Source organism: Scyliorhinus canicula, chromosome 17, assembly GCF_902713615.1.
Source record: "Scyliorhinus canicula chromosome 17, sScyCan1.1, whole genome shotgun sequence".
In the NCBI taxonomy this organism is placed as follows: domain Eukaryota; kingdom Metazoa; phylum Chordata; class Chondrichthyes; order Carcharhiniformes; family Scyliorhinidae; genus Scyliorhinus; species Scyliorhinus canicula.
This window is the reverse complement of record NC_052162.1, coordinates 40,270,635-40,295,493: the sequence shown is the minus strand read 5'-3', so window position 1 is coordinate 40,295,493 and position 24,859 is coordinate 40,270,635. Positions and strand designations below refer to the sequence as shown.

The 24,859-nt window shown below is 46.4% G+C and overlaps 1 protein-coding gene across 6 annotated transcripts in view; it reads left to right on the top strand.

Moving 5' to 3' along the window:
• The window catches only part of arhgef9a (Cdc42 guanine nucleotide exchange factor (GEF) 9a), a 528,724-nt gene that overhangs the window by 257,380 nt on the left and 246,485 nt on the right, over nucleotides 1-24,859 (top strand). Inside the window, exons 1-2 of one of the 6 annotated variants that reach the window (XM_038774365.1) lie at nucleotides 10,263-10,787; nucleotides 13,068-13,136. The exons of 2 other annotated variants lie outside the window; for them this stretch is intronic. Coding sequence is in view for 3 of the 4 variants with exons in the window: in XM_038774361.1 (XP_038630289.1) it covers nucleotides 10,783-10,839 (57 nt within the window). In the remaining variant the exon portion in view is untranslated. Of the gene's footprint in view, nucleotides 1-10,262; nucleotides 10,840-13,067; nucleotides 13,137-24,859 lie in introns of those variants that run through there. 3 more of the 6 variants (XM_038774364.1, XM_038774363.1, XM_038774361.1) reach the window with 3 other exon arrangements.

Below are 24,859 nucleotides of genomic sequence, written 5' to 3'. Positions count from 1 at the left end.
CAGGCAGCCAGGTGACAGCTAGCCCATGTTGATTTTGAGGACATTGGCAGATGTCATTTGGTGGCCTGAGGGAATTGGGGTCTCCTGCTCAGATGCAGGTGCACCCTCCTTGGCCAGACCAACTGGAGGCAATGGAGTCACTGGCCGAGGGAAGGTGGAGTAGCAGGGCACCCTTGGTGTGTCCAGAGACAAGCCTCCTAGGGTGCCTTGCTGGCACTCTACCACCCTGTTGATGCGCACAATGGCACCTCCTTGACTCCTTGAGGTGTGATGGAGCACCTGCAGGGACGTTGAGGTTTCCTGTCCCTGTCCTGCCTACCCACTGCTTCTGTGCGCTCATGGCTAAAGCAGTGGAGCACAGGCCCACATAAACATTTGAATTAAAAGCAAGAGTAGGCCTCTCAGTCCCTCGAGCCTGTTCTGCTATTCAATAAGATCATGGCTGACCTGATTGTAACCTCAATTTCATATTCCCACCTTCCCCAGATATATTTTCACCCCCTTGCTTAACCAGATTCTATCTGCCCCGTCTTAAAAATATTCAAAGCCTTTGAGGAAGAAAGTTCCAAAGACTTAGGGCGGGATTCTCCTTTCGCGGGAAAACCAGCGCGAACGACTCCAGCGCCAACAGCCCCCAAAAGTGCAGAATTCTCCGCACTTTCGAGGAGTAGATGGACGCCGGAGGTGTTGGCGCGCGCCAGCCCACGACGAAGGGACTGCGCGAGTCCGCGCATGCGCCAAAGGGCCGGCATGGTATTCTGCCGCATGTGCAGGGGGATGTCTTCTCCGCACTGGCCATGGCGGAGCCCCACAGGGGCCGGCGCGGAGGGAAGGAGTGCCCCCATGGCACAGGCCCGCCCTCAGATTGGTGGGACTTGATTGTGGGCCAGGTCACTGTGGCCCCCCCACCCCCCCCCCTGGGTCGGATCCCCCCGCGCTCCTCCCGAGGACCGCCCCAGCCGATTTACCTACCAGGTTCCGCCGTGTGGGACCATGTCTGACCCACGCAGGCGGGACTGTCCAAAAACAGACAGCTGCTCGGCACATCAGGGCCCGGAGAATTGTCGGGGGGGGGGGGGGGGGTGCGCGCTGCCAACGGCCCCTACCGGTGTGGCGTAAACCCGCCCCCGAACTAAAACCGGCGCCAGAGAATAGGGCAGCCGGCGGCGGCGGGGGGGGGGGGGGGTCAGATAATCCCGCTGTTAATATCCTCTGAGAAAAAAAGATTCTGCTCTTTTTTTCTTCAATTGCTAACTCCCTTATTTTTAAATAGTGACCCCCAAGTTCTAGATTCATCCACAAGAGGAAACATCTTCTCTCCATCCACCTTGCCAAGACCTCTCAGGATCTTATATGTTTCAATCTAGTTGCCTCTTATACTTCTAGCTGAAGATGGTTGGGCCCAGAACACTAACCTGAGGAACTCATGATGTGATGTCCTAGGACTGAGAAGATTTATCTCCAACAACCACAACCATGCCAGGTATGACTCTAACTTCTGGAGAGTTTTCCCCCTGATTCCCATAGACTCTAGTTTAGCTAGGGCTTCTTGATGCGATACTCTATCAAATGCTGCCTTGATATCAAGGGCAGGCATTCTCACCTCAGCACTTTTGAACCAAGACTGTATTGAGGTCAGGAGCTGAGTGACCTTGGTGGAACCCAAACTGAGCATTTGTGGGCAGGTTATTGCTGAGATAAGTGCTGTTTGATAGCACTGTGGATAACTCCCTCCAACACTTTGTTGATCATGGAGAGTAGACTGATAGGATACACTCCAAAATGGATCATGGAGAGTAGACTGATAGGATACACTCCAAAATGGATCATGGAGAGTAGACTGATAGGAAACACTCCAAAATGGAAGACACCGTCCAATGACTCAATTTCAATAAGTATTTCATTGGCTGTAATGCAAGCTTTCCTCCTCGTGTGGGAAACTAGAACAAGGAGACACAGTTTTATAAAATATGAGGTCTTCCAGAGATACGTTTCTTCTATTGGAGGGCTGTTAATCTTTGGAATTCTCGACCCCAGAGAGCAGTGGAAACAGGGCCATTCAATATGTCCAAGGCTGACTTAAATAGATTTTTGATCTACAAGGGAGTTGAGGGTTATGGAGGGGCAGGCAGGAAAATGGAGTTCAGGCTACAATCATATCAGCCTTGATCTTAATGAATGGTGGAGCAATTTTGGGGGCCAGCTCCTATTTCACATGGCTTTTTGTTCTTACCTGGTCTATGTGAACACACAGACATAAAGACACACATGTACACACACACACATGCACATCTTGGTATTTTCTCTGTACATACCTGTACTCCTCTAATTCTGGCCTTTTGTACATCCCATTGGTGGGCAACAAATCCCAAACTCTGAAATTCCCTCCCTCCACCTCTTGGCCTCTCAACCTTGCTTTCTTTCTTTCAGATACTCCTTGAAACCCACATCTTTGACCAAGCTTTTGGAAATCTAACCTGATATCGTTTTTTGGGTGGCTTGGTGTCATACTTTGTTGTATAATGGTCTTGTGAAATGCCTCAGGATATTTGTTACATTAAGCTGCTATATAACTAAGTTCATGACGTGTAGTTAAGTAACCAACTGATAACAGGCCTCAGTTTTAAGTTTCCATTTTGTCATTGGAGAGAACAGGGAGTAATCTTCTCCAAAGAATTTGGCCTGACTTTACCCATTAGATTTCAAATTTGAATTTATTTCTCAATCTAACAAAAATAAAAGCACTTCTCTGTATTATTTTCAATAGTTTTCACTGTAACACTTAAATGGTGGCAGCAATGTAGCACAGTCGTTAACACTGTTGCTTTACAGCACCAAGGTCCCAGGTTCGATTCCCGGCTTTGGTCACTGTCTGTGTGGAGTCTGCACGTTCTCCCTGTATCTGCGTGGGGGGTTCCCTCTGGGTGCTCTGGTTTCCTCCCACAGTCCCGAAGGATGTGCTGTTAGGTAATTTGGACATTCTCAATTCTCCCTCTGTGTACCCGAACAGGCGCCGGAATGTGGTGACCAGGGTAGGTTAACCATGTTTGGGATGGTACGGCTGCAAGGTCTGCAGTGGGATCAACAGACACAGTTCAGAGTCAGACACGGTCCTTGGGACAGGACAGGTACTCAATGAGCGGGAAGGAATTGGAGCGTCAAACCGAATCCAAAGTGGACTGCTATCATTGCGGAGTAGACCATCCCCAGGAGACTTTGTTCGGGAGTTCATGTGTTTTCATTGAAACCAAAGAGGGCACCTTAAAGCACGTTTCTGCACAAGGCAAAGCACACCATTGGAAAACAAAACAGCAGCAGCTGTCCACAGCACCACGCAACATAGAAGAGATGGGTTCTGGAGAAGAGAATTTGATGCATTGGTTGAATACAGTCCAATGGAATAAAACAGCTCTGATTGAAATAGTCTTTTTTTTGGTTTAAGGTCACATTTATTCTGATATTAGAGTAACAACCTAAACACAATACTTGAATTTCTTCGTCAAATGGACAACTGCGATGGTGTCATTTATTTGGTTGACACCCTGGTCCTTTTGTTCCAGTAGTTTGCAACGGGGTGGCACAATGATGCAGTGGTTCGCACTGCTGCCTTATGGCACCAAGGACCCGGGTTCAATCCTGGCCCTGGCCCAGGTCACTGTCCATGTGGAGTTTGTACATTCTCCCCTTGTCTGTAGGTCTCACCCCCACAACCCAAAGTTGTGCAGGATAGGTCAATTAGGCACAATAAATTGCCCCTTAATTGAAAAAGCAAAGAGTAGTTTGCACCATATGATTTTGGTTGGTCATCTTTACCTTCTTTTCCTCGACTTCATAGCTCCAATCATTCTTTTCCACAAAGGCAATTGCATCTTTTTTGGTGGTAATACATAATTCTATATTTGATAGGGATTCTCCCAGCATTCCCTGGTGTCAAATTCCATCTTCCAAAGCTCTGTATTGTTCACACCAAATTGCATTGCATTCCGTGCTGGAACATAAATCCTCATTTTATGTGTTTTACTTCGACCTCTGGAATCCCAGTTATTGGACTGATATCAAATTTCACATCAGCTGTGATGAGTTGCGTATCTTGGGCTCGGGTCTGCGCTAGTCGCCATGTGGAAGTGCTCAATTAACTGCTGGGACTCGGTAAACACCGAGGGAGAGCCTGAAGGAAACGAATCTGATGGAAAGCCGCTGACATTGAGGCTGCCAGCTTGGACTTGATTGAATAGTCTTAAGGGTGATTGGTAGACCCTTTAAAATGAAAGTCAAAACTAGGCTTCGATGACCATATTGGGACCTTCCAATATCTGCATGCAGGAACACGTGCTTAAAGCTTAAATAATCCTGCGGTCAAACCATTGACATACACTGAAGATATTTTGAAGATCCTTGGAACAGCCAATACCCAGGTGGCCTACCGAGGGCAGGAGACCAATCTACCCTTGGTCGTCATGCTAGGACATAGACCCAGTCTGCTGGGAAGATACTGGTTGCACAAGATTATGGTCAACTTTTTGGAAATCTTCAAAATATCTAATGATGACATCCAAGATGTTTGAAGAAGGTATGAAGGATTGGGCTGAATTATGGGCGTGAAAACCAAGATATATGTCAATCCGGATTCATCACCTAAGTTCTTCAAAGTCAGGCTAGTGCCATACGGATTGTCGTGGAAGGTTGAAGCAGAGCTGAAGAGACTGGAACTGCTGGCGATAATCAAGCTGGTGCAGTTTACAGAATTAGCTGCGCCAATTGTCCCTGTCCTCAAACCAGATTGGTCGTTAAGGATTTGGCGGGACCATAAGATGACCATAAACCAGGCTGCCCAGGTCAATCAGTATCCAATTCCCTGTGTTAAAAACACCTCTGCCAAGAGGGCGGGGTCACCTATTCAAAGTTGGACCTCAGTCATGCCTACCTGCCACTAGAATTGGATGAGGGGTCTCAGAGGTTTGCTACATCAATAAATATATAAAGGCCTCTTTCAGTATATCAGACTGCCGTTTAGCATTGCTGCAGCCTGCGTTATCTCACGGCACATGATAGAAAATCTTCTCCAGGTCCCACAGTGATGTGTTAGTCACTTGCACTACATCAGAAGAACATGTGGCCAGCTTAGAGGAAATATTAAAACACTTTGTGATTCTGGGGTCCACCTAGAATGCAAAAAATGTCCCTTCCAGGCCTCTGAAGTGATGTAACTATGATTTTGCTTTGAGGCAACAGGATTTGGAAGAAAAGGTCAAGACCATATGAGATGTCCCTGCACCCAAAAATATCAGCGAGCTTCAGTCCTTTCTTGGTAGGTCAATTATTATGGATGATGTGGAGATGCAGATGCCAATTATTATGGATGATGTGGAGATGTGGATGACGACTCGACCAATGTAGTCTACCTCATACGCTGCAGGAAAGGATGTCCCGAAGCGTGGTACATTGGCGAGACCATGCAGACACTGCGACAACGAATAAACGGGCATCGTGCGACTATCAACAGGCAGGACTGTTCCCTTCCAGTTGGGGAACACTTCAGCAGTCAAGGACATTCAGCCTCTGATCTCCGGGTCAGCATTCTACAAGGAGGCCTTCAGGAGACGCGACAACGCAAAATTGCTGAGCAAAAACTTATAGCTAAGTTCCGCACGCATGAATGCGGACTCAACCGGGATCTGGGATTCATGTCGCATTACATTCGGCCACCACCAACAAGCCTGGACTTGCAGAGGCCTACCGACTGAACTGGCTTGGGACAATTCACACCTCTTTAACCTGGAGTTACCTCTCTCTCTGCATCTTTGATGATTTGATTGCCTGCAGGTGCTCGCATTCCGGGGCATCTCTGACTGTGTCTATATAAACATTTCTGGAACAAGCCTTTCCATTCACCTGAAGAAGGAGCCGTGCTCCGAAAGCTCGTGTTTGAAACAAACCTGTTGGACTTTAACCTGGTGTTGTAAGACTTCTTACTGTGCAATTATTATGGAACATTTATTTTGAATCGAGCCACAACATTGGCACTCCAGCTATTAAGGAACAATCAGCAGTAGCAATGAAAGGAGACTCATAAAGAAGCGACACCATATGGGCGGCACGGTGGCCCAGTGGTTAGCACTGCTGCCTCACAGCATCAGGGATTCGGGCTCACTTCTGGCCTTGGGTCACCGTGTGAGGTTTGCACTTTTTCCTCATGTCTGCATGGGTTTCCTCCGGGTGCTCTGGTTTCCTCCCACAGTTCAAAGATATGTGGGTTAGGTGGATTGGCCATGATAAATTGCCCCTTAGCATCCAAGGATGTGCAGGCTAGACTACAGGGCTATGGGGATAGGACAGGGTGGACATGGATAGAGTGCTCATTCGAAGGGTTGGTGCAGACCCGATGGGCCGAATGGTCTCCTTCTGCATTGTAGGGATTCCATTATTCTATGAAGCTTTCCGAAAGTGAAGCAAGCATTACATCATTCCAGCTCTAAACTCCCTAGACACTCTGCCAGTGTCCATGGGGCACATATGTATCTGCATCCAAAGAGACTCTATTCTTTCATAAGAACATAAGAACTAGGAGCAGGAGTAGGCCATCTGGCCCCTCGAGCCTGCTCCACCATTCAATGAGATCATGGCTGATCTTTTGTGGACACAGCTCCACTTTCCGGCCCGAACACCATAGCCCTCAATCCCTTTATTCTTTAAAAAACTATCTATCTTTATCTTAAAAACATTTAATTAAGGAGCCTCAACTGCTTCACGGGGCTAGGAATTCCATACATTCACAACCCTTTTGGGTGAAGAAGTTCCTCCTAAACTCAGTCCTAAATCTACTTCCCATTATTTTGAGGCTATGCTCCCTAGTTCTGCTTTCACCCACCAGTGGAAACAACTTGCCCGCATCTATCCTATCTATTCCCTTCATAATTTTATATGCTTCTATAAGATCCCCCCTCATCCTTCTAAATTCCAATGAGTACAGTCCCAGTCTACTCATCCTCTCCTCGTAATCCAACCCCTTCAGCTCTGGGATTAACCTAGTGAATCTCCTCTGCACACCCTCCAGCGCAAGTACGTCCTTTCTCAGGTAAGGAGACCAAAACTGAACACAATACTCCAGGTGTGGCCTCATTAACACCTTATACAATTGCAGCATAACCTCCCTAATCTTAAACTCCATCCCTCTAGCAATGAAGGACAAAATTCCATTTGTCTTCTTAATCACCTGTTGCACCTGTAAACCAACTTTTTGCAACTCATGCACTAGCACACCCAGGTCTCTCTGCACAGCTGTTATTCCTACCAAAATGGATAACCTCACATTTGTCAACATTGTATTCCATCTGGCAGACCCTAGCCCATTCACTTAACCTATCCAAATCCCTCTGAAGACTTCCGGTATCCTCTGCACTTTTTGCTTTACCACTCACCTTACTGTCATCTGCAAACGTGGACACATTGCCCTTGGTTCCCAACTCCAAATCATCTATGTAAATTGTGAACAATTGTGGGCCCAACACTGATCCCTGAGGGACACCACTAGCTACTGATTGCCAACCAGAGAAACACCCATTAATCCCCACTCTTTGCTTTCTATTAATTAACCAATTCTCTATCCATCTTACTACTTTACCCAAAAGGTCAAACGAATGATACAGTCTGGCTGGCGTTATGAGAAGTCTGAACTGCTTAGGCCTACTCACTCATCAAGATGAGTTGACATATGAAGACGGCGGAATTTGCTGGGGATCACGGGTGGTCGTCCTGCCTCAGCCTAGAGGGGATCGCCTTCACAAGCTACATAGCACCCACCAAGGGCAGACAGATGAAAATGTTGGCACGCAGCTACGGCTGGTGATGAGGAATAGATAAAGTAATTGTACAGCTCGTACTACAGTATCACCCTTGCTAAATGCATCAATGTTTGCCACCTTCTGCCACACTTCACCTTTGGGAATGGTCAGGTTGCCTCTGGACCAGATCCACGCGAATTATGGGGGCCCGTTTTTCAGCAAGATGGTTTTGGTGCTGGTAGATGCCAGCTAAAGTGGTTATTGGTCCAGACGATGGGGACCACTACTTTGGTGGCCAAAGTCAAGTCTTTGTTACTCATGAGCTTCCCGAGGCAATTGTTTTGGACAATGGTACCCTCTTCACCGGCGATGATTTCCAGCATTTTGTGAGAGCAAAAATCAAACAACACATGAGAATAGCCCCTTATCATCCAGTGTCGTACAGCCTGGCTGAATGAGCCGCTCAAATTTTTAAGAATGCCATGAAATAGCAGTCAGATAAACGACTTCGCCATAGGTTGGCTAATTTTTTGCTGTTGTACAACTCAATCCCTCATTCAACTACAGGGGTCACATCACCTGAGTTACTCATGGGCAGTCGGTTGAGAACCCGGCTTGTATTTTCAAAGTTGGCAGGGAGGGTGGGGTCACATCAGGCCTCCTAGATGAGCCAGAGGTAAGAGCAGAGAGGCGGCTAGTCGTTCTGTGTGAGAGACCTGTTTTTGTCCAACATTTTGCACAAGGTTCGCTTTGGTCAGAAGGATGGGTTGTGGCCTGGTCTTATGTGGTCGATTTTAACAGGGAGTCCATTAAGTAGCACGTCAACCTCCTGAGGAGGAGAGGAATGGCTACCCCAACATGGAGTCAATGAGTTATATGAACATCTTGAACACTGCTGTAACTTGTTCGAGTCAAGTGAGCTCCCACTTCTGATCAACCAACTGTGTCTGTCGAGGGCAGAGAGGCTAGTTTGCCTGTTGCGGAAAAGAATGGTTGGAGCTATGAAGTTGAGGAAAAGAAGGTAAAGGTGCCCAAACCAAAATCATATTGGGCAAGCTACTCTTTGTTTTTACAATTAAGGGGCAATTTAGCGTGGCCAATTTCCCAAAGGAATGCCGAACCTGTGGGGGGGGCTTCCGAGGTCCAGGAGGACCCAGAGGCCTCCAGTCCGACTGACATTTTGATGGACTCACTTTCCTCGGTTGTCCCTGTTGTGACTTTTGTATATAATAATGGGAAAGTGTGTTAAGGGATTTTAGTGCGTGTGCATGTGTCGGGGGGGGGGGGGTTAAATGTGTTAGTGTGGCCCCTTTAAGGGACCACGTGTCCAATGGGGAGTTTACGTGGGGCCCTGGGAGCAGGACCCCGGACAGTGTAGACCAGGGAGCTGAAGAGTAAAGACCGGTTGTATAATCATGTGTGTCTCTTATATATCTGCCCTTGCCTTTCATCATAAAAACCCCATGCCTTGAGCCGCCACAGTTTTCAATAAACTTTTGTTCATTTATTTTGTGCGAACCACGTGTGAAACATTAATATTAAAATTGGAATGGTAGATGAGAATTAATTTCTTTTCGCATGCCTCCGTACGAGAGTTGGAAATCACCTGAGAATTGTGCATCAGAGTTTCAGTTTGGCTTTGCTTCAAAAAAATTGGATGAGTTCATAATTCATTGACTTCATTTTTTTCTGATTTGGTTCTCTTCTTCTCTGAAAGCCCTCCCTCTGACTGAGCTCTATTTCCTCAGATGTCAGTTGTCTGCCATGACCTCACCCACTGGCCTATCATCAGGCATGATCAAAGACTGAGTGTGGATAGGTTATGGGCAAATAGGTTATGGGCAAGTGGGCATCATCACCAATCTAATTCCTACCTCACCAATTGCTCCTCCCCTCCCCCCCCCCCCCCCCCAATAATTTCATGCAGCAGTGACTGGATGTGTGAACCATGACCGAATGGCTTCTGCTCACTGACCTACAGGTGCTCAAGCCATTGACAGGTTGATGTCTGCTGCCCCAGAAACATTAGGACAGACCCGGAATCAAACTTGGGACCTTTTTGTCTGCTTCACTCAGATACAGGCTGCTTTACTAATGAGGTTATCGCCGGAGCTTATCAAGCTTGCACAGCAAGGGGGGGGGGGGGAGGGACAGCTGTGCCGACGGTTTGTCAAATACATTTTAGTTTGCAGAGGTGTAATGTTCTGACAGTACATTTTTCACAAGATCACTGAAATTCAAAGTGTTAACGTGGTGATGATTGTTCAACATCCTGGAAACGGGAAAACAAACTGAAATATTCCAGTGACATTTATCTGCTAGCTTTGAAAAGATACTTTGCATTCTTTATCCGTTTGCCATTACTGTTAAATATTGCCGTCAACCAACCTCCTTCGTCCCCTCCCCTGATGTTATTTGATGGGTGACGGCTAAACATTCATGACATTAGCGTTTCGAGCATGATTGGCAGCTGCATCCCTGCCTGCTTGGTCACTGAATGATTAGCATGCGACGCCCGCCTCAGCTGTTGCCTCGCACTGTGAGATACCGCTCACGGGGCTGTTATTCAGAAACTGGCACTCTCTCTTTTCTTATCTACATGCAGAGTGACGTGTAATCTCCGCCGAATGGGGTTTTGCAAGGAAATTAGTGCAAGTGAAGCACTTGAGACTGATGCTGCAATCAGCTGGAATGGAATGAATTAGAAGGGGAAAGAAGAAATCTCATCTGGCATGGTGGATCTGTTGGACAATTTTAGTTCAGAGCCCAGGTTGACTTCACAGAGTCTGCCAGATCCGCATCTTGAGTACTACAGTCTCCTGCATTGCACCATGACCTTGGATATACAGACCATTGTTGTATTTGCCATTATCGTAGTGTTGGTGCTAGTGAATGTAATTTTAATGTTCCTGCTCGGCACACGTTAATGGATGACTCTTGAGGTATTGAGTGACACAGCGCTTCAGAGGGACAGCTACAGTATGGCCCTGCAGTGATATGAATGACGTTGGTATATTATCTACCTAATCTTTTGTCGTGTCTTGTCTTTAATATGCCTGTAAGTCTAGTTATTTGTTGGCCAGATCTTGTGAATTTAAAAACAAAATAGAAAAGCTATTTTGTGGCATTTTTTCCAGCATTGGAAGCTGTGCTCTGTAGAAATTTCTAGCAAGCAATTATTGGTGGTTTGTGTATTACTGGAGGTTGGTGTAAGTGTGTGCCGTTTCTGAGCAGTTGTGGCTGGAGGATTATTAATTTTGGCATTCATACGTAAGATGAACAAAAATTATAAGTCATTCTACAGAAAGATCCTTTAGAAAATTGACAACACCTTTCACAGCGATGAATTTTCTCCTGGATTGCTGGCCTTTTAAACAGGATGATTAATTGCAAGGGATAGCATGTATTTTTCTTAGAATTTTTAAAGTAGATTGTCATTAGCGAGGGAAATAAACACTTTGTTATGCACAATATGGTAGATTTGTTTCTGCTGTGAGTCAGATTGTACTCTGAAATTACAAATGCTGGCCTTGTCTCTTCTGTTGAATGTGTGTAGAGCGGATGTTTCAGACCAGAGAGAGTTAACAAACCTATTGGCAGATTAAGTCAAACCCTGAAGCAAACCTCTTATTGCAGTGTTAATCAAAATTATTTTGATTTGTAGCTATTTCTGTAAAAGACATGGCACAGCTTTGTTAATCTGGCTTTAGTCATTTCTGAAGCCGTGGAAAAAAAAAATCAGACCTTTTCTTTTATGCCCATTCCTATGTATTGGACTAAATTATTCCAGTAGAATGTGTAATGATCTGCATTTTCCTTCAGCCATTTTTAATGTTTGGGCTGGAAGTCCGGCAAGCTTGTGCAATTAGAAAATTAAAACACTGTCTGTCATATCATAATGTTTAAATGGCATAGGGGGTGGTACATTATGTGCAGGCTTTTTGTAACACTCTTTTGTGCACAATATCCCTCCCCATTATTAATAAGCACTACATAACACAATTCACCTTCAGGGCTATTACTGGGGTCTCTGTGACTGAAGGGACCTGAGACGTGTTTAAAAATACCATCTAGTCAGAGCAAGTAGGAGGATCAGTCGTGATTCATGGGAGCTGTAAAAGATGTCAAGAAGCAAAAGGCAGGCCCCTCTGCCCTGCTATCCTCCAACTAAGATGAAAGATAAGAGAATTGAATACCGGCATATGAATAGGATGTGCATGTAGCGTTGCCGATTAGAGGAGTGTTTTAGCTAAGTAAATCTCATCCAATATTGCAGTCTTTGCAGACTTTACTCTTGTGTCGTGACGGGAATTTTTACTTCAGAATTATTGCTTTGAAATTTGGCACCAATAGAATCTGCGTCCACCATAACGAAATAAATTATTTGGATTTTCTTAGTGCAAGGATTATCATGACAAAAATTGATGCATTTGCTAAGGAAGGAGAAGAGGGAATTTCCTCATTTTCATTTCCATCCCATCATCACTCCTCTCTCCCTCAGGCAGCTCGCCCCCACTCATCTGATAAGAGATTGGTGGGTGCGGTAAATGGGCTGTAAATTTCCCCTTCAAGCATTTTCAAATTAATCTTTGCCATTGGTTGATTGGAATGACTCAAACGCTGTTCTGTTCATTTGCCTTCTCCCGCAAAAAAATGATCTCTTTTTTTGTTCCCTTGAAGTGTTCTGTCCAGCAATTAGTATGTAACTGACAGAATTCACCTAAAAAAGGTAACTTGAATTTGGAATTCAAGCTCATAACCTTCCGTCTTATGCAAGATGTAATCCTTTCTGGACTAGCTAAAAATGTTGATTCTTTTTAACAAGTTCAAAAAAGTGCAAGTATGTGAAGGTAGGGACTATGATTGGTAATGCAATTGTCCAAATACCGAATACACTGATATTTAAAAATTGCTATTTACTGTTTTAAGCAATTATTAGCCTGTTTATTTAAAATGGATGAATGATTCCAATACAACAGTAGAGGAGAATTTGATAAAGCAATACAGTTGTTGTATTAAGAATTCAATAAAAATTGTGAAGGGACAAAAATATTTTTTTATTTTTTGTTTTCCTGACAATTTCCTAACCAGCACTCCTCCGTTCCTGATGGCATTATCTGTTGCTAAGTTACAGTTTAATGAGCTTGATCATCTGCTAGTATCTCATGCTAATGTTCTTTCTTCACATACTCACCTATATCACAGGGGTAGATTCCTTTTCTATATGGTATTGTTAATCGGCTGACCGTTATAGAACATGCCTAATTTAATTTTAATTGATTTCAGTAGACATGAAAATGAGGCATTTTCTACAATGGGTGACCCAGCCTGCAACGCCAGCTTCATTTCCAATCAGTAAGTTGAAAATCCACCCCATTGATCCTTGGCAGGCTGTTTGACCACAAGGATATCATTTGCATATATTTATTTACAGTGAGGCTGACAGGAGAGTGTTTGACAACTCAGGCTGACTACCCTATTTAACGCTGGATTACTGGTGACATTTGCAGCACTCCATTGCTGCTTCAATTGATGGCGCTTAGAATGTGCTGAGATCTCTGCGCTCCTCTCATTCCAGCCTTTTGCCCAACCTTGATTTCCATCGCTCCACAACGGGTGGCCATTCTGTCAGTTGCCAAGGCCCTAAGCTCCGGAACTCTCTCCCCAACATCTCGGCCTCTTCCATCAAATTACTCTTTAAATCAGCCTCTTTGACCACACTATTGGTCATTTGTCCTAACGTCTGATTATGTGCCTGAGGAGGTTTTACTACATCTCAGGCGCTATACAGATACAGGCTATTGTTAGTTTCTCACTCATCAAACTGGGAAAGAACCTGAAATGTTTTTGGTCTGAATAGCTGTGCTATCCATCACCTTAACCGGTAGAACATTTGAAGAGCTTTGTTTTTAATATTTGATGGAAATACATTTACCTAACACTATATAAAGTCACAAACACTCAGCAAAAAATTTAGTTAAGGTGTTCTTCACCAGAGAGGAAACCTATAGATTTTTTAGCTATCTTTTTTGATGTTAGTGATTTGCTCTTCAGCACTCTATTGTTGAATGTTACAACTGTTTTGTTGGCTAAAACACAAATTAAAAATGTATTGTCTTATTTTGGAATGGCAGCCAATTGTGCATATTTGATAAGCTTTGGCCCACTGGTGCTTTGACCACTCGCCTGTATTAGAGAAAAATTGATTTACAAAAACTTGAACAATTGTGACAGTACATGTTTTCTAATTCAACCATGTTGTGATCTTTTTAAATATCCAGCCGTGTTGCCATACATTTTAATGATTGTGAGAGATACACACTGAAGAGTAATCCGTGTGAAGTATGTTGTGGAAAACAATCAAATTTATTTAATGTTACTTTATATCATTTATTTGATTGGATTCTGCAGGACCAATTTCCACCTTGGTCAAAACAGCAACAAACGAGCTGAATTCCAGAGGGAAGTTGGAAGTGACTGTTCTTGATATCAAGGCAATATTTGGCCATGTGTTCCATCAAGGACATTGACTAAAATTGAGTTCAATGAGAATTAGAGGGGAAAATCTTCAGTGGTTGAAGCTATAGAAAGGTGGTTATGGTTATTGGAGGCCAATAATCTCAGCCCTAGGACTTCACGCCAGAGTCCCTCAAAACAGTTTCCTGAACCGAAGCCACCTCCTGCTGCTTCATCAATTACCTTCCATCATATAAGAAGAGAAGTTGGATTGTCTCCTAATGATTGCTGTTTTCTGTTCTTCCACCATTGGCGCACAGATTGGCAGCAGGGCGCACCATATAGATGCACGACAGCAGCTCACCAAGCCTTCTTCGATAGTACCTCCCAAACTCTGTACCTCTGCCATCCAGAAGAACAAGATATATGGCTACAGTACCATCTGTGAGTTCCCCTCAAGCCAGACACCATCCTGACTTGGAAATATATTGCCACTCTTTCACTGTTGCTGGGTTAAAATGCTGGCATATTTTATCCAATAGCACTATGGGAATAACTTCAACACACCGAAAATAGTAACTCAAGAAGGCAGCTCACCACTGCCTTCTGAAGGGCAATAAGGGATGGGCAATAAATGCTGGCCTAGCCAGTGATGCCCATATCCCATGAACAAATAAAACAAAATAAGAGCAGTTCTAGATGTCTGGGTGGCACAGTGGAGAAAGGCTTGTTCTCTGTCTCTGTGCCTCTCTTTTACAAGGAGTAAAAGAAGGGAGGTAAGAGTGCTGATTATAGCATGTGTGCAGGGGAGGGAAAGACACCATTTGTGGAGGATAACTGAGAGTTTTCAAGAGGGCAATAGGCTGAAGATGAACATAAGCTGTTCAAATGAGGATGTGAGGCATTGCCTGCAATGAGAGAAATGAGTGAAGCTGCAAGGTGTCATTTTGAGGTGTGCTGTGCTTTGATAGTGTTACACCATTTACCTATCATGTTATCGTAAGATATGGGGTACGATCCTTGTCGGGCGTGAATCGGTCACAATCTAACCAGCCTGCCTCCAGTGGCAGATTCCAGATCCCACTCAGACATGGCAAGACACCAATTAAGACCAACTACCATCTTATTAGTGAGATAGAAGTCCAATCTAACGCTTCTTGGGAACTAATCAGCTCCGCATGCGTTTAGTACTCCTTTTTAAAAAAGGGCAGCTGGTGCTATGGCTGCTGAGGGGAGGTGTGTGGGTGAGTAGCTATTTCCATTCCCCGGTATGCAGCCCAGGGACACTTTAGCTGCCTCCCGACTGCTGGGGGGGGGGGGGGGGGGGGTGAGGAGGCGTAACATCTGGGGGGCCAACAAGCCTTCCCCCATATGAAAGGCAACTGCAGCTATTGCCTGCCTGTCTTACCAAGCACTTCCAGGACAAAGCCTTGTTCTTGGTTATATGTTGATGATCATTTCAAGTCCCTTTGACTGTGAGTAGCCTCTAGCTGCGCAGCTGAAGGCTACTGCTAATAAGGAATTGGAATGGTTAATTATGTGAGCACTTCACAGCTCTCAAGTGCATTCCCGTGGGTACACGTACCACGTCTCAGACAAGTGTTATTGCCTCACGCTCAAATCAAACTGTGAGGCCTGGACACTTTGCCTCAACCTTGAAGGCATCAGCATCACATAGGGAGCAGCCAACAATCACCCCCAGAGGGTCTCCAACTTTGCGGTGGGCTGCTGTGCCCTCCACAACCTGCCGCAGAAGTGGGTCAACGTACTGGAGAAGGAGAATGAGGGACATGCGGCCTCGTCTGAGGAGGATGAGGAGGGGCCGGACAAAGAGGGGCTGGAGGACGAGCCCAAGGAGGACCCACGGGAGCTGCCAGAGGATGGAGGACACGCGGCGGGCGGCAAAGGTCCGCATGCCCGGAGGGCCAGGGTGACCCTCATCCTCACATGCTTCTTCCAGGTGGAGGCTTTATCTGACAGCTCACCCCCTTTCGCCCCCCCACCATTCACCCCCTCCCCCCTTTGACCCACACCTCCGTTCCTTCCCATCCATTTCCCTCCTTCCGCTCCCCCATCCCCCGACCCACCAACACCACCTCCCGGACTGCCCTGTTCCACCCTCCCAGGGTCTGTGTAACATAATCCCAGGGTAATGGACTGTGTCTGCACTGTCAGCAGGTCAGTATAAAAGGCAGGAGAGTGATGATAACCCACTGTGAGGTTAGCTCTGGTGCTCCTCAGTTTGTGCCAAAGTCTGCCGCCTGTTTTCTGCTGTCAGTGCGCTCACACAATCATCTGAATGCTGAACTGGGTTTGCGTCGGGGACCTAGCACATCTCGGACCACTGTGCCCAAGGGGCATGGGGTGGGGAGAGCACAGGGCAACAGGGAGTGCGGGTGCAGGCAGGCCTCCTGTGCACAAAATAACGTTACAGAGGCTGCACGTGTATCAGGTGTTTGATGGTGTTTAAGGGCAGCATGGTAGCATAATCGTTAGCACAGTTGCTTAACAGCTCCAGGGTCCCAGGTTCGATTCCCGGCTGGGTCACTGTCTGTGCGAAGTCTGAACGTTTTCCCCGTGTCTGCATGGGTTTCCTCTGGGCACTCCGGTTTCCTCCCACAGTCCAAAGATGTGCGGGTTAGGTGGATTAGCCATGCTAAATTGCACTTAGTGTCCAAAAAAAAATGTTAAGTGGGGGTTACAGGGTTATGGGGATAGAGTAGATATGTGGGCTTGAGTAGGGTGCTCTTTGTAAGGGCCGGTGCAGACTAGATGGGCCAAATGGCCTCCTTTTGCTCTCTAAAATTCTATGTTTAATGGTAAACATTTTGAACTTCCATTGTGCCCACTCAGTGAACCTCAATCTCCTCAATCTTCTAAATCTTCCATGCTCTGTCGTAACGACTTGGTGTATCACCAGGATGCACATCAGAGATGGAGGCAGCTTGCTGCTTCTCGTGCCCTGTGGCCTGTGTTGACCTTGGCAGACATCCTCTGGGGGCCTGGAGCCAGAGGACCACGGCTGACTTACTGTTGTCAGTGGCATCGCCGAGCCACACTGTTCAGCCTGCCGATCTTGAGATGCGCTGGTATCAGGTGTGGGGGTTCGGTGAAGTGGAGACCACCGTTGTTTCCCTGGTTGCAGGCAGCAGGTCGGCCTCCAGTGCTTCTTCCTCTCGTAAGGTGTCCATGGTTCCCTGGGGGGTTTCCATGGAATGGAGGGGCAGCTGGAGTGAGCTCCAGGAGCCTCAGCATCATCTGGTTTTGCCAGTCCTGGCTCCTCCATATTGCCTTCACCATTGTGTCGATTCCTTCACCTATGGCCCTCAGCGACTGGGACATAGATCATAGATCATAGAATTTACAGTGCAGAAGGAGGCCATTCGGCCCATCGAGTCTGCACCAGCTCTTGGAAAGAGCACCCTACCCAAGGTGAACACCTCCCCCTATCCCAATAACCCAGTAACCCCACCCAACACTAAAGGCAATTTTGGACACTAAGGGCAATTTATCATGGCCAATCCACCTAACCTGCACATCTTTGGACTGTGGGAGGAAACCGGAGCACCCGGAGGAAATCCACGCACACACGGGGAGGATGTGCAGACTCCGCACAGACAGTGACCCAAGCTGGAATCGAACCTGGGACCCTGGAGCTGTGAAACCATTGTGCTATCCACAATGCTACCGTGCTGCCCCACATGCTCTGCAGTGCCACGGCAATGTCCTGTATCTGGGACATATCCATCATCGACTGGAACATGATGTTGAGGCCCTCAGCTATGGTCATCACTGACTGAGCCATGCCTTGGACACCACCGTCCAAGGCGCTGACGTCATGCTCCAGGCTTTCCACTGCAGTCGCCATCCGAGCAGAGTTGGCCTCCGTGTCACACATTGCCGGAACCATCTCTTGCGCCCGTAGACTGTGGAACTCCTCCAACCAGCTATACGCTGGCTGGAGTTTCTCAGACATCGCCTCCTGGATCTCACAGCCAAGCCCTAGAGTCTGAACCAGCTCTGGGAATATCTTGCCAAGAGGCTCGGCGTCTGACTGGGACTCAGTTGAGTCCAGCAGGCCTCCAACTGTTGACTTCCTTAGATGTTCCTGCCCCCACCTGATGTGCATCAAGATCTTGGTGTTTACCAGTTTGTGCTCCAGAGGCCTGTCTATTATTATCACTCACCGAGGGTGTGTGTATCTGCGCTAGTGGAGGGTGGGGTTGACGGCTGTGACGCGTCGATGGTGGTCTCCTCTGAACTGTCCTCCAAGGTGTTCTCTTGGTGGGGGAGGTGTTCTCTTGAGGCAGGGGGGTGACCCCAGGTGGTGATCCTGTGAGAAAAGGGACATGTGATCAGTGTCATGTGATCATTTTGTCTGACTTGAGGCAGGTCATCCTCACCTCTGTGGTGCAGGCTAACCCCACGATCCCCAGGGCCTATTCCTCATAGGGCATGAATATTCTGCTGTCTGAACATCCACCGCCCGTCTGGGCCCTTTCATGCCTAACTTCTCCTTGGCTAATCTCTTACTCCCCGCAAGCGAGGGGTTTGTCAACCACATGCTTGGTGCATCAGGGGGTTCTACGGCTGGTGGCACGTGTGGGCACCATGCCTGGACATGGAGGGGATTGTGCTGGTGGATGCCAGGGTATGCTGGTGCAGTGATTGGAGGTGGGGAGGGTGCGAGGTGTCAGCCTCTTAAGCTAGGCCTGTTGTGGGAGGGTGTGGTGGGCTGAGGGCCCGGGGTTGGCAGGCGGAACTGACACCAGGGGGGCCAGTATTATCTTGCCCTTGCAGCCCGTGGAGGTCTTTGGGCCTCTTCATGCACTGTACAGCGGTCGTCCTGGTTACTGTGCCCGAACTGACGATCGCTGCCACTGACTCCCAAGTGGCATTGGCGGCCCTGCAGCTGGCACTCTAGGATGTCCCGTCTCACTTCCATAATGCCCAGAAACCCGGCCAGGTCGGCACCCCCGAAGTGTGGAGTAGGTCTGTGTGGTGCTTTGCTCATGTACTGACTGGGAGTGGGTTCGGAGGAAGCTTTTAAAAGCAACTCCCCCTTGTTAGCGGGGAGCTGCCAGGCGCGAGTCTCATGAATCAGCTGGCGGGACAGCCAGGACCGGTATGAAACTTGTGGGGGATAACCTTCGGCACTAAGTGCCATTAAATATGGACCACGATCCCGCCAGCTCAGCCATTGAGAAACACCCAGGAAATTGCGGCCGATATGATATTTAGAACTATTTCCATTAAATCCCACCCATAGTCTCCAGTTGGAGGGAACAAACTCCAGCTGATGATATTCTTGCCCACAGCCATAATACCTGCTTGAACATAGAACAGTACAGCACAGAACAGGCCCTTCGGCCCTCAATGTTGTGCCGAGCCATGATCACCCTACTCAAACCCACGTATCCACCCTATACCCGTAACCCAACAACCCCCCCCTTAACCTTACTTTTATTAGGACACTACGGGCAATTTAGCATGGCCAATCCACCTAACCCGCACATCTTTGGACTGTGGGAGGAAACCGGAGCACCCGGAGGAAACCCACGCACACAGGGGGAGGACGTGCAGACTCCACACAGACAGTGACCCAGCCGGGAATCGAACCTGGGACCCTGGAGCTGTGAAGCATTTATGCTAACCACCATGCTACCCTGCTTGCTTGGAGATGTCCACCTCTTCTGCTTCCAGTCCTTCGGAGAGCTCACCTCACTGCAGACCCTCAGTAGGACCTCCAGATAGGATTGAGAGACCCAAGGGGCTGCCTTCCCAGATCAGCCAATCTCCTATCCACTCCTGCTCATGTTCGGCTGAAAAAATCCAAGTGTTGGTGAGGTTTTCTGAGAAATACTGTGGTCATTAACACATCTTCATTTGTCCACAAAGCCTCGCCCAATGTTTCAATAAATGGGGGATGAGCCACCATTAACTTGCCACAAAGTCAATTATGTCACTCACAGAGACAGCTAACCTGAGAAGTGGTGACTGTTGTGTTATGTACTGTGGGATAACACAGGCTGCAACTCGATACAGCTTTGACCAAAAGATACTCCAGACTTTGAAGTAAGTTCAATGTGATTTATTGAACCATTAGCACAGTTCTCTATGAGTTCGACTTTCCTGCTAATCTTGCAATAGTAACTCAGTCTAACTAACCAGTCTGCTCTAAACCACGTTGTGGGCGTGATGCTTCTGATCTGCCCCTGTCCTACTCTCTAAGTGTCGCCTGTGGAAAGAGGCAGAGCATGTGTGCTTTGTCCTTTTATATGGGTTGTGTAATGTCCCCTTGTGGTAGTGTCATCTCTGGGTGTCTTGACTGCCCATATGTCATACCCTATGCTATGTGTTCTTTAGCTGTATGTCTGTATGTCATGACTTCTCCAGTGCTCACTCTAGTGTTTACTTAGTTGTAGTGTATTTACATTAACCCCTGGCGTATTTACAGTGATGCATATCACCACATCCTCCCTTTTTTCATGTAACATATTTTCTGTACAGTGTTAAAGAAAAATTGAACAAAAACAGGTAAATAAGTGATGACATGTACAAGTTATAATGACTGTGATGACATTGAGGATCGTACAATATCAAATAATAGTTATGATGACGTTGAGGATTATACAATACCAAATAATAGTTATGAGTCAAAAGTTCATGAATTTGCACGATCGAGTGGCTTTCATTTGCTGTTATGGAAGTGTCGATGTTGATGTTGTTATTCCCTTGTAAACGCCGTCAGTGTCCTGGTGTTTACGTAACCAAGAAGTCACCAGGAGGTGTTCAAATGGTGAAATCACTTCATTGAGGCGGACTTTTTTTTAATGCTTGTCGCAATTCTTGATAACATCTTTCCTGAATGCTGGTTTGCTTGTCCGTAGTGCAGCAAACATGAATTGGAAAGATGCGTTGACATGCCTTGGTATGTTTACACTCTCGCCATTGTTCTAAGCTGAGCAGTAACATTGTCCTTCATGGGCAGAGTTGTAACACGTCGTATCAGTTGTTGTTCCATTATTGTTGTTATTGATGTGCTTGTTGTTGAGTTTGTTGCCTCTGGTACGCTTCTAGTTGTTGTCTTTGTTGTTGTTTTTGTAGGTTTTGTTGTTGTGTTTGTTGCGCTCAATGACCGCACTGAATGGAGAATTCGAGTCCTTCACAAAGTTACTTGTGTCAGTGTCCTTTGTGGCATCTGCTGTTTCTTTGAGCATGCCGTCTTTGATTCCTCGGTGCTCCCCGTTTGGAGTCATGCCCAGTTCACTTGAATCACCTTTGGTTTCTTGATGCTCCCCATCTGAGGCCATTTCAGGTTCTTGTGGAGAGGCTCGAGTAGATGAGGTTTGAATTAACATGGTGTCACTTTGATTGTCGAGTGCCTCTGTACATACTAGCTGAGATCTGTCAGTCACGCTGAGATGTCGCACATCTTGTATGGGAATTGTGAAGCCTTTGTCATTTGTCGCACATACAGTGGGTAGACCTTCAGTGTCTTCTTGTCGGTTAGATGAGATGGCTAGACTGCCATAGTCATCTTACTGTGCACTTGAGCATGGCAGACTTGCATCGTCTGCTGCTGGTTGCTCAGATGAGGTTGCTAGATCTTCATGGTCTTCTTCATGCAAGGACTGCACTCTGGAGTCTTGCATTGCTTCCATCGTGGAGTCTGTCAATGAGCTCGCTGTGGAGGCTTGTGTCGTTCTCTGTGTGGAGTCTGGCATTGTTCCCTGTGTGGAGTCATGCAGTGGTTTTGCTGTGGAGTCAATCTGTGCGCTCTCAATGGTCTTGCTGTGGTGTCTTTCTGTGTTTTCTGTGTGGAGCCGTGCAGTGGTCCCGTTGTGGAGTCTGTCATTGCTTTCTGCGTAGAGTTGGGTACTCTTCATGGTGCGTGGACCACTCTCTTGGCGTCAGGCCGCTCTCTGTGGGTGGAAGTCTCTCTTGCCCTGCCCTTTGGAGTACTTGAAGGAGTTGAAGATTTCTGTTGCACTTTCACCCTTAATGGTGAGCAGAAGATCTATCTTCTCAGCACCGGCCACGCCATCTAGGTCGGATGCTACAATGTAAATCTCAAATTTCTGCTTGAATGCATGCCAGTTGGCACTGAGATTGCCGTGGTACCTGAGCTGCTGAGGAACAGGAATCTCGATCATCTTGCTTGGGTGCTGTTGCTGGTAGTCACGGATCTTGCTGAGTTGAACTATATAGATTCAACAGGCATTACTGGTATCATGTTGTGTTATGTACTCTGGGATAACACAGGCTGTAACTCGATGCAGCTTTGACCAAAAGATACTCCAGACTTTGAAGTATATTCAATGTGATTTATTGAACCATTAGTACAGTTCTCTGAGTTGAACTCTCCTGCTAATCTTGCTATAGTAACTCAGTCTAACTAACTAGTCTGCTCTAAGCCACGTGATGGGTGTGATGTTTCTGATCTGCCTCTGTCCTACTCTCTAAGTGTCGCCTGTGGAAAGAGGCAGAGCATGTGTGCCCTATCCTTTTATATGGGTTGTGTAATGCACCCTTGTGGTAGTGTCATCTCTGGGTGTCTTGATTGCCCATTGGTAGTGTCCTATTCTATGTGTTCACTAGCTGTATGTCTGCATGACATGACATTTCCGGTCCTCCCTCTCGTGTTTACTTAGTTGTAGTGTATTTACATTAACCACTTGTGTATTTACAGTGATGCATATCACCACAGTGACATTGGCTTTGACCTCATTTCAGTCTTGCTGTACATGAGACATCACCTGTGATTTAATGACCTTAACTGAAGTGCACAAATCTGGACAGCAGATGTAGGCAGGTTTATGTTTAACTATGATGCTGTCTTTGGCCAAAAACCTATCAACACCGACTCGCATGTGAATAATGAAAGAGACCCCTGGAGTTACCAGCACCCTCTCTAACAATAATCATTATCTGAAAGAGCAAAGCGGAGATAATTTCAAAGAAATGTAGCTGGTACTGTTTAAGGAAGGAAGAGGAATAACATTTAAATGGGTGCACTTATGCTAGATACACTGGTGCATGCTGCATAATGAAGTGCCAGGTTCAGCCATTTCAATTAACAATTATAAGATTAGCATCTATGATGGTTGGAATGTGACCATCAATCTTAAATTTCTGTGTGTGTGTTATGTAAATCTCTACTTCAATAAAAATTAGCTACATTGATTCCTAATGTGAAGGACAACCAGTGTTGTCAATACCATGGAAATTTATGGGATGACATTTATAATCAAAAGGAATGAGGCAAATCACAAACCCTTTTAAACAAAGTTTTAAACATGCTGTTACATTCTCACATCCCCATCTGAACAGCCAGTGCTCATCTTCAGCTTATTGCCCTCTTGAGCCCCTCACTTACCCTCCATCACTCACAACTTTCTGCTCATTAATTGATGAATCTCTACAGTCCAGGAGGAGGCCATTCAGCCCACCGCGCCTGCACCAACCCTCCGAAAGAGCACACACCCTAGACCCAATCCCCCACCTTATCCCTCTAACCCCACCTAACCTTTGGACACTAAGGGGCAATTTAGCATGGCCAATCCACCCAACCTGCACATCTTCTGGACTGAGAGAGGAAACCAGAGCACCCGGAGGAAACCCACGCAGACACAGGGAGAACGTGCAAACTCCACACAGTCACCTGAGGCTGGAAGCAAATCCATGTCCCTTATGCTGTGAGGCAACAGTGATAACCACTGTGCCACTGTGCTGCTGTGAGAGGCAGACTCACTGGATGGGAGAAGGTCGGTGGGGTTTGATGGGCACGTTATTAGCGACTGGCCATGCATGATCACCTAGTCCACTAGGAAGATGCCCTTGTTCTGCGAGTGTGCAGTTGTCGACATCGACCTATTTTGAGAACTTGAGCCTCCAGAGGCACTGATGCTTAATATTTAGGAGATTAATTTGTTCAAGCGTCACTACTGAATGAATTTCTTCTCCTAAATGTTTAAACCAAAATTAGTGAGTTTTATTCCAAATATGTGAGGTTTGGTATGCCTGGATTCAATGCTTTTAAAACATATGTAGAAATGAGAAAGGAGAGGGCAGCAAGGTGGCGCAGTGGGTTAACCCTGCAGCCTCACGGTGTCGAAGTCCCAGGTTCGATCCCGGCTCTGTGGAGTTTGCACAGTCTCCCTGTGACTGCGTGGGTTTCGCCCCCACAACCCAAAGATGTGCAGGGTTGGCCACGCTAAATTGCCCCTTAATTGGAAAAAATGAATTGGGTACTCTAAATTTATTTTTTTTAAATGAGAAAGGTAAATGTATGACTTTTTGATAATTGTCATGTTCCAGTGTATTATGAACTTTCAGACAATACTATAAAATTTTGAATGCAAAGAGACCAGTAAAAGCATATGACAATTGGCATTTCGAGCTTCACATATCAATCTTGAGCAAATACTTATTGAAATATGAATATTCACAGCCACCCGGAGAATTCACACAAATACTTGTTTAAGGATGGACTAACAACAGAAGAGTTGTAGTGTTCCAGCCAGCTCTTCACTCTGTTGCATCATGGACAAAAGAAGCATTGAAACTCAATATGTGTTAAACAGATGTGAATGTATTCCATCGACCTTCCATTGTATTTC